The sequence below is a fragment of the Pinus tabuliformis genome, chromosome 3_1 (assembly GCF_031772625.1).
Source record: "Pinus tabuliformis cultivar Carrire ecotype Pingquan chromosome 3_1, CPIR1, whole genome shotgun sequence".
Taxonomy (NCBI): Eukaryota; Viridiplantae; Streptophyta; class Pinopsida; order Pinales; family Pinaceae; genus Pinus; species Pinus tabuliformis.
In genome coordinates, this window is record NC_142301.1 from 114,395,545 (window position 1) to 114,406,259 (window position 10,715).

The window sequence follows — 10,715 nt, forward strand, 5'->3', positions numbered from 1 at the left end:
CATTTTATGGAGGCACTCAACACAATGGAGACCATTGCTCCCTGGGGGGGAGCACTGATCGAGGTGGATATTGGTGGCCACCCACCTATTCCATTTGGACTCCCATCATTGTTTCTTTCATTTTCCTTAATCGTAGCACAATTTACTATTTTTGGCAATTTTCCGGGTCCTAAACTTTCGGAGTTGTTTTGAGGCCCTAAACGACATTTTTTTGGAAAACGGGCATCAATAACCTACAGTAGGGCTTTGCAATTGAAAATTGTAGTCCTCAGATAAATCTTTCTAACGAGGTATCGTACTCGTCAAACGGAGATCGTATGCAAAAAGTTACGACATTGGGAAGTTGATGTACCAATTTATTCTAATGCAGCCCACAGAGTTTTGGCACTTCATCTCCTAGGTTTAGGTTTTTGGAAGTTTAGGGTTTTCCATTGTTTCTCAATAATAAATAGGCCTTCAAGCTTCATTGTAATACAGGTCAGCAGACATGTAGCGACCACATCTCTTCTCAGAGATAAGCTGCCATCGTCTGAGCTAGTTTATTTCCATTCTGCATGTGAACAATTTTAAGTACTTTGTTATTAATGAATTGAAGTTTTGTTTGTGTTGTATCTCTATGTTTCTGTTCATATTTGTATTTCATTACATTCCTTCATCGATGACATGGTGGTATAGGTTCCAATGAAAACGCAGAGAAAATACAGCACAAAATTCAAGGCAGCTTGGCACAGAATTCTAGGTGTTGTTTTGGCACTGTTTCCTAGACATTTTCAGCAGAGTTTTGGCACAAACTTCGAGGGCAGATTGCTTTACTAACAGCATAATTTTCCAAGAGATTCGAGGAGTTTTCAGAGACTTTTATGCACAGAAATCAAGGCTGATATCAAAGGTTGTTTATGCACGCAAATTGAGGCAGAAATTTTCTATGTTCTCGTCATTCTCAGACAGAACAAATTCAGGTCCTATTGTTCTGTAATTTCATTTTCAGATTTCTCTCTCTTAGACTGAATAAGAAAAACACTCTTGTTGGTTTTTCCCTTCAGGGTTTCCAGGGTGCATACTATGTCATTTTTGTGTCTGTAGTTCTATTAAATTTTCTATTGCATATCTGGTTAAAGGTTCTGTGTACTTAATTTTTAAGTGCATGCATGTATGAACACTTGATGAAAATTAAATGAGCTGCAGAACCTTCCAGAATTAACAGCATGCCCTTTAGTGGACGTGAAGGAAGGTTCTCAAACCATGGCACTTGAGGTGGAAGGCCCATTTTATTCAAATGCTTGACTCCAAAATAGGATGTTCTAAGTGTTCCTCCATCATCTCAATCACAAGGAGATCCTCATCTCTTCCATGAGGAGGTTCTCTTTCCAGTTTTCTTTCAACTTTCCCTTCGTAGGCCAATAGTTTTAATACAATCCCCAAAAGACAGCAAGTTCTGCAAATGTTGCTGATTCACTTCTGAGTGCAACAGTTTGACTTTTACCTCAACAACTCTCAAAGTGTTTTCATTGAGCCGAGAGACTCATTCTACAGCCCAGTGTGATGTGAAACCCTGTTCGTCCATTATCAAAGTTGAAATTTTGCTCATGTCAGCCCAAATAAAAAATAAATAAATAATAATAATAATAAATAAATAACTATACAAAATATTTAAATAATGTTGGTTCATAAAAAAAATTGCACGAGAAGAAATTTGGATCCCTCTTGGCTCATGTTAGATCCGTATTTAAGATGGATCTATGCTGGCTTCATCCTCAATAACCATCCCCAATGTCTCAAAAGATGGTTGGTGCTCAACAAGGCAAGCCATCTTCACATAGAGGTAAGAAACTGAAATTCATCCCAAAGGATCTCTTACCTTCCAATTATCGAATTTAGCACACCAAGCATCAAAGGCTTTAACAATTAATCATATGGTTAGTCTCTTAGTTATCAAATACGCTTATTTGGGGCAATCTTTTGGGTTGCATGGGGTTTATGACTGTGATTAAAGGCCTCCTTATGTTCTAATATGCATGTCAACTAGCGCAAATATGGCCCAAACTTTCAACATTCCTCCAATGGAATTCTGCACCTAGGAATTGATCCTACGTTATAGGCTATAGCTAAGGAAGGTAAGAAACTGAAATTCATCCCAATGGATCTCTTACCTTCCAATTATCGAATTTAGCACACCAAGCATCAAAGGCTTTAACAATTAATCATATGGTTAGTCTCTTAGTTATCAAATACGCTTATTTGGGGCAATCTTTTGGGTTGCATGGGGTTTATGACTGTGATTAAAGGCCTCCTTATGTTCTAATATGCATGTCAACTAGCGCAAATATGGCCCAAACTTTCAACATTCCTCCAATGGAATTCTGCACCTAGGAATTGATCCTACGTTATAGGCTATAGCTAAGGAAGGTAAGAAACTGAAATTCATCCCAATGGATCTCTTACCTTCCAGTTATCGAATTTAGCACACCAAGCATCAAAGGCTTTAACAATTAATCATATGGTTAATCTCTTAGTTATCAAATACGCTTATTTGGGGCAATCTTTTGGGTTGCATGGGGTTTATGACAGTGATTAAAGGCCTCCTTATGTTCTAATATGCATGTCAACTAGCGCAAATATGGCCCAAACTTTCAACATTCCTCCAATGGAATTCTGCACCTAGAAATTGATCCTACGTTATAGGCTATAGCTAAGGAAGGTAAGAAACTGAAATTCATCCCAATGGATCTCTTACCTTCCAATTATCGAATTTAGCACACCAAGCATCAAAGGCTTTAACAATTAATCATATGGTTAGTCTCTTAGTTATCAAATACGCTTATTTGGGGCAATCTTTTGGGTTGCATGGGGTTTATGATTGTGATTAAAGGCCTCCTTATGTTCTAATATGCATGTCAACTAGCACAAATATGGCCCAAACTTTCAACATTCCTCCAATGGAATTCTGCACCTAGGAATTGATCCTACGTTATAGGCTATAGCTAAGGAAGGCAATAGGGAGTCTCAATGGGTTTAAGAAAACCAAATAGGAAAGAGATGTTTATTCCCCGAGTCCAGCCGCCTAATGAGATGACAAGTTACCTCTATTTGGTTGTGCATTATGAAATGAGCACTCCTAAATCAAATGTGACTGCTTTGGGATTAATAAGAACATGTCTATTCATTTCAACGTGAGGACGTGTGTACACGTAGTCTTGCCTTCTGTTTAGGACATGAATATATGAACTGTCTGGCTTTTATTATTCAACCCCCACCCTCTTTCTTAGCGGGGAGGTGATTCAGAGGCATGTCGCCAGGAATGAAAAACAAGAAAAGAAATGGTAAACAACAATGGAATTAGAAATGGGAACAAGAGGGTTTTATGATAAGAAATTCTCACCCCTGCACTATGCAACTTATGCACATAAATATGCTTTCCATTGTATTTTTGTATACCTATGTATTTTCTTTTTCAATTTTATGGTTGCTTTAAGAAGTCACAAGAAACAGTGTTTTCATACTGTTTGCATTTGTAATCCATTTCTTGGAGAAACAGCACCCTGACATCACGATTCTGGAAACATGGAGTTGGCGAGTGCCCCTGATCAGTGGGACTGGCGGCAGTGAAATTGTCCTCGGGAGAACTGCAGTGGTCAAAAATTCTGACATCACATTTCTGGAAACATGGATTTGGAGAGTTCCCCTGATCAGTGGGACTGGTGTCAGTGAAATTGTCCTCGGTGAACTGCAATGATCAAAAATTCATAAAACAGCCAGTGCAGACCTCCCAATCCACGGAGGGAACATGGGTGCCTATCAGCACAGGGCTACATTGGAGCCTTGAGCCGCACCCAGCTCAAAATTGAAAAGCAGTCGTCTACAAAAATAAAATCTGCTCTTGGTTGTTAAAAGATAAGTGAAAAGGAAAACTGGGTGCCTATAAACATAGAATTACATTTGAGCCTTGTGCTGTGCCAACTCAAAATCGAAAATGCAGAAGTATACAGAAAAAATTAGAGCTGTTGATACTTAAAATAAAAAGAGAAGAGATTAACCTCAAACTAAAACCATGCTATCCATAGCCAGAATCAAATGTTTTAGTTGTAATAAATGAATATCTTCGCAGACAAGCCCGCTGGCTGTGACAATATCGTCTTTTTTAAGCCGAGAAAAAACAAAGGATGAAATATGTTATATCATAGTAATTATATGGGCAAAATAATTTTAGATCATTAAATTCAAGATGTGAAAAATTGGCAATGACTTTTCAAGCAAAACACTCTAGCTTTCCGAACGCCTACAAAAATTTCAGCTCTTAATTCTTAAAAACAAATCTAAAACATGCTATTCACAACTAGAAGCGACCATTTCCAACAGAAGCACGCATTTTCCTTTGAATAAATTAATATCAGAATATCTTTCACACATAAGCATCAAAATATCGTTCACACACGAGCACGTTTTCTGTGACGATGAAAAACTACCAGATAATGAAGATTTTATATTCGAATTATTTTAAGAAAAAAAAACAAATTATATTCATACCCACGAGTTATCCAGGTCATTGTAATCAGAATTAGAATCAAAATGTGGAAATATGGTGATCAATTTAGAAAAATTTGATGAGTGGTGAAATTGATTCTTGGGGATTTGGGGGCGAACAAGCCCTAAGGTGGGTTTATGGGATAAAATAAGCAGAGAAAGAAGTTATATTAATACCCATAAATCATCAAGGTCAATGTAATTAGAATCAGAATCCACATGGCGATGGGGAGAAATTGATGACTGGTAAATTTGATTTGATTATTGGGGAATTGGGGATAAATAAGCCAGAGGACTAAATGGGGCAAAATAATTATACTGACCCAATAACGATGAGCAAGGAACTCAACAGGTGAGGTGGCAGGGGAAGGGGAAGGAAAATGACCCAGGCTGATCCTCTTTGCCGCCTGTATCTGCAGAGACTCCGGATCATTCACCATCCTGCGCTCCTCCTCTGGAATTGATGACGACGCGCTTATTGCCAAGGCCAGCTGGACCTGATACTCCTCTTCGAAATAATTAAAATCCATCGCTGCATCTTCATCACCCTCACCCGATCCTGTTCCTGCTAATGTTCCTGTTCCTGTTCCTGTTCCTGTTCCTGTTCCTGTTCCTGATCCTGTTCCTGGTCCACCTCCTACCCTTGCTGTTGCAGAAGAAGAAGGGGAGGGGATTAAAGTGTTCCTATTTTCTCCACTCCCATCACCTGGAGATCTGCCATCCAACGGCCGCCCAGCATCCACGCTGCATCCAATGTGCAACTTTCTCAGCAAACCTTTCATCCTGGTTTATGCGAAATGCAAATGAAACCCTGAGAATGAATCTCCACTCTGCTTCTTGTTCTACAAGCCAATTACCACAGGGATTAAGGGATACATGCTTCCAAATAAGCGATTCTTCAAGCACAAGGCAAGGGCTGAAGAAGGGGGTCAAATGAGGTTGAAAGTAAAGAAAAAGCGGCGACTGATGAGGAAATTTCCTCCCAGCCAGCGGTCACATGAGAGACAGAAAGTGCTTATTCATCCATTCTTTCGCATGCTGTCCTGCGATTTCGTGTTGACCTCCATATTTATGCGTGTTTTTCTGGCCTTGGCGGTCTGCTCACCGTAACATCGGGTGCGCAATTGGGAAAACTTTGACCCGGTTATCCATTCCCGCCTCTTCCACCAAAACGCCTTACAAGAATCGATCCGCTGACCTTCTCCCGATCTCTCATTTGTCTGTACAAATATTATTATTTCTTTACTTCCCCTCTACTCGAAAACGTGTGACTTGGATTCCCACGTCACGCCGGCGCTTCTTTTGCCATTTGGAGGTAGTGAAGATATTTCGAAGTAGCTGACGTGGCCTACTATGGATACTGTGACGTCGATATTAAAATTAGTCCCCAACTCCCGTAATTTTCATGTGCACGTAAAAACGAGAAAAGTTTATTCCCGTGTTGAGTAATGATAACGTTTTCAATTTGTTTACTTGGTGATTTACGAGAAAATTGATTGGGGTAATTAGCGTAATTCTTTTTATAAAATTATCGTCAAGGTACATCTACGTAACCTCAACATTAAATTGAATAAAATTGAATTTAAAAGCTAACAAAGTTGTATAGTTAGCTGGTTTAGTTTAATTTATCTACTAATTTATTTTATATTAGTTAGCTGGTTTAGTTTAATTTATTTACTAATTTATTTAATATTAGTTATTTTATATTAGTTAGTTGGTTTAGTTTAATTTATCTACTAATTTATTTTATATTAGTTAGCTGGTTTAGTTTAATTTATCTACTAATTCCCTGATTTAGTTTAATTTATCTACTAATTTATTTTAATTTATATTATTTTATATTGTTGTGATGTAATTAGTTTTGGTTAAATATAATTCATCTAAAAATTAGTCAAATTTATTGTTGTTGTAACATAATTTTTTTCAAAGATGTTAGAAAGAAATAAATAAATAACATTATTTTTTTAGTTTAATTTATTTACTAATTTATTTTATTTTATATTGTTGTGATGTAATTAGTTTTGGTTAAATATATTTCGTCTAAAAACTAGTCAGATGTATTGTTGTTGTCATATGGCTTTTTTTCAAAGATGTTGGAAATAAATAAATAAATAAAATTAATTTAATGTCTAGGAAGCTAAAAATAGCTTATGGGACGTATTCTTTCATCATCTGATTGATGTATTCAACCTTTTTCCTGGGAAGCCTCACAATAAACGCTCCCAACTTCTCGACAAACGCCTCGCTAAATAGATTATCCCAAGAACTAGTTGCCAGAATATTTGCATAACTTTCTATGTCTTTGAAAGTCTCGCATTCTAAAATGAAATGCTTTTCTGTTTCCACTTTTCCGGAAGAACAAAAAATACATACTCTTTCCTCCCACACTTCTTTTGGCATTTTCGAGCGCCCTATTTCACAGCGGAGTTGATGAGAATTAGTCCTTAACTGAGCAATAAGAATTTTGGCTCTCCAATAAATATTGGTATCTATGTACGCTTTTTGTTGATGATTATGAGTGGGATTAAACACTTTAATATAGTACTTTTTCTTTCTCCCTACCTCCTTATCCCAAATATGCTTGTGGAACTTATCCATAACAAAAGTTTTTATCTCTTTATTATTTATGGGACACGTGTTCAAGCAAATACCTCATTTACTAAACCATTTGTTATTTTGTTGCATCCAAGTCTTCTTTCTTTTACACAATATGTCATTAAAGACAACCTTAGGCCATTTGCCCTCTTCTATTTACTCAATTCTTTTTAAATGCCTTATGACTTGCACTATAGCAATTGCTTCAATAGGAGTAGCTCATGTTTCACTTAACAAGATACCATAAGGAACTGCACTTTTAATTTTGAATTTGTTTGTAATCAAACGCTCCTGAATTTTCTCAATTTGTTTCCACTGCATGTCAGATGTACTATTGGCCCACAATTCACAACCACAGAGAATCACTGAAATCACTAAAAGCCCAAAAAGAGTTTGAGTGGTTTTCCAGTCCCATAAATCTGCCTCTCTACACCTATTTTGAAAAGAATTATATATTTTCCAACCCCCCCAAGTTCTTTTCTTTCTACAACCATCCCAGCTTAGAGTTTTGTTGAAGTCAATTATGAGGTATTTGTAATCCACAACTTTTTCTAGACTGGTGCCTTCAAAGTAGAACTTATGTTGGTTATGTTTTCTTTTTTAGAGAAAACCACTGCTTTCGTTTTGCATCCCACCCTTCTACAAAAATGTTTAAGGGATAGTAAGTGCTCTTGCAAACCTAGAGCAGAATTAGCAATCAAAATAAGGTCAACTGCATACAAAAGAAGCCTTATAACAAACATGCCCAAATGGATACCATAAACCCCTTGTGAATTTAACCACTCCTCAAGCTTTTCGATATATAAACCAAAAAGAGTAGGAGACAATGGGCAACCTTGCTTGACCCCGATATCACTTCTAAAACTTTCATAAATGCCTGTTGAAGTTCTAATTTTGACTTTCACCTCTTCATACAACCTATGCACAACTACTCTCAAATGTCTAGGAACCCCAAGTTCCTCAATTTTGTGCCACAACTTATCCCTAGGAACCATGTCAAACGCTTTCCTAAAATCAACAAAGCAGCAAAAGGCTTCTTCCTTTTTCTCCCAAACTTTTTCAATGATGTACCTTAAAGTTATACAATGATCAACTGTGGAATGTTTAGGTCTAAAACATGCTTATCTCTTTCTTCTGCCCACTTGTTGATTTTATTTTCTAGCATGCTTCCAAATAACTTTGCAAACAAGGGGTTTATCATTATGGTCCTATAATTAGAGGGATTATTGACATCACCACTCTTGAAAAAAGGTATTGTCAGACTAGTTGTCCAATCTGTGGGGAACCCCTGTTGTATGATGTTGTTGAAAACTTTTGTAATGTGAGGTACAAGAATATTTAAGCCCCACTTTAGATACTCTACTTGGAGTTCAGCTAAGTCTTTTACTTTTCTAACACCCAACTTATTGATACCCATCTCTACCTCTTACATCGTGAAGAGTTCAGTATCAGTGTTGACCAGGGGGGAGGGTCAACCTTGGGATCATGCTCATAGAGTTGTGTTGCATAGTCAAACCATTTAGAAGTTGTAATACTATTTTCAGTTTACATCTTTCTCGGTTGGAGCTCCTTCCAAAATAATTTCGGGTTATTTTTCTCAAGGAAGATTAGTTCTTCCCTCCTTGAAACCATGAAATCAACCTTTTTCTTTCTTAATATATGCTTGTAAGCTTTGAGCTTTATGTTATCCTTGTTTGACTCTTTCCACATTCTCCTTGCCTTTTTGCATTCCTTGTCACACCAAGCTTTAACCGGAAAGCAATTTGTTTCAGACTTCTTACTTTTTGCTCTTTTGCACTCTACAAGTGTGTTTTGAATTAAATGTGTTAATTCGTGACTATGAAGGCCGTAAATTGGTATTTTCTCCTTCTCGAAGAGCCTCTCTAGTGTCATTTTGAAGCTATTACAATTTTTTGGAGTCAAAAGAATTATGCCTTTTGGGAGATTTTGTTGAACAGACTGAGTTTTTGACTCTAATTGCTTCTTTCTAGTCTAAGAGAAACTTAAATAAATTGGCTTGTGATCTTATTTTCAATCCCAAAGCTGATCTCCTATCAAAACTTCCTTCATTTTCTCACACAAACCATGCGAACAAATTACATAATTTACTACACTTGCTCCATTGTAAGTATTGCAAGTGAAATTACCGAACTTTGCCCATCTAGTCAAACCATTACAAATGACAAAATCGAAGGCCCCACATAAAGTAAGCAATTGTTCACCAAAGAGATTGCAGCGCTTGTCCTCTTAAATTCTTTCTCACTGATGATTACTCTCTTCTGTAAGCCAAATAGGGTCACAGTCTTCTTTACAACAAAGAATGTTAGCTTGCTCACTTGTAGTCATAGCTATATAATTTATCTGAAATGGAGCAAATTAGTAATGTTGTGCTAATTCCCCATTTCGAATAAAACCCAAGATGCTTATCGTTTGCTTATCAAGTGCTTAAGGATTCACCATTTTGCTTAATTAACTGATTCCCATGAAGTTTCTTATGTAAATGTTATAAACAACTTAACATAAAACATATGTTTAACAATAACAAATAACATCAAAATACAACACACAACACAGAGATTTGATGAGGAATTCACCCCTCCTGGGCTACGTCTCCTTGGTCCAACTTCCAATGCTTGGGTCTCTCTATTATGCTCAAAATTACAACAAAAATGTGTTTACAATGCTCAAATGCCTTTGAAACCTATCTCAATCAGTTCAGAATAGCCAAAATTGCTGGAATTGACTCTTTTTGCACCTCATTTGGATAAGAAATGAAGAAGTTATGACCTCTCCCGGTTCCCCCACAATTTGCTCCTCCAAATCTGGCTAAATGCAAGTTAAATTCATTATACGGAGCTAATTCTGACAGTGCCGCCGAAATTGGCGGTCTCGCCAACTTCCTCGCCTATCTCGTGATTAAGGCCGAGTGGTCACACGGTGGTTAGATCTAGCGGTTTAGGCGACAGTTCCAGCAGGTTCCATTGCAAATTGCAATTGAAATCGGCGGAACCATCAGCATACAGGTGTTCTGCAATAAGATAGACCCACTGGTATTATAAAACTCAACATATAAAAATATCGCATCCAGCGCCTTATCGCAAATCTCAATAGGCAATTACAGGCAAGGTCACTTTGTAAACACCAGCCCCTTTTGCGATTGCGATATGTGATATATCACATTGCAACTAAGCTCTGTCGGGGGCCGATTCATAACCTCTTGTCCACCTCCAATATGCGATATGTAGGACCCAATGGCAACCTACCACTTGGCGTTTCCCCATTCGCAAAGACCTTTTCCACGTCATCCAATCCTGCTATGTGGACAAGTCAAACTTGAACTTTGACTTGCTTTAACTTCTGCATACGAGCTCGGATTTGAGTGTCGTTCACACCGTTGGATTCAAAATGACGAGCTCTTCGATCTGAAGCTAAGTTTAATAAAAATTTAGCACTTTTATTTTTGAGCATAATTTTGAGCACCTGATCACTCCTCCCCACTGGAAGTCTTTTGGACCCCAAAAGATTATATTCAGTTATTGAACAGATGAGGGTATTGTTCCCTCACCTTCCCCTCTTCAATCCATTTGGCCTTTGATGGA

General features: G+C 37.5%; 1 protein-coding gene across 1 annotated transcript in view; it reads right to left on the reverse strand.

Annotated features, from left to right (window-relative positions):
* LOC149186038 (putative serine/threonine-protein kinase SIS8) overlaps positions 1 to 5,722 on the reverse strand; it is a 285,716-nt gene extending 279,994 nt beyond the window's left edge. Inside the window, exon 1 of the mRNA XM_089410866.1 lies at positions 4,845 to 5,722. Coding sequence (XP_089266992.1) covers positions 4,845 to 5,303 — 459 coding nt within the window. The 5' untranslated portion in view covers positions 5,304 to 5,722. The remainder of the gene's footprint in view (positions 1 to 4,844) is intronic.
* Positions 5,723 to 10,715: the final 4,993 nt, after the last annotated feature.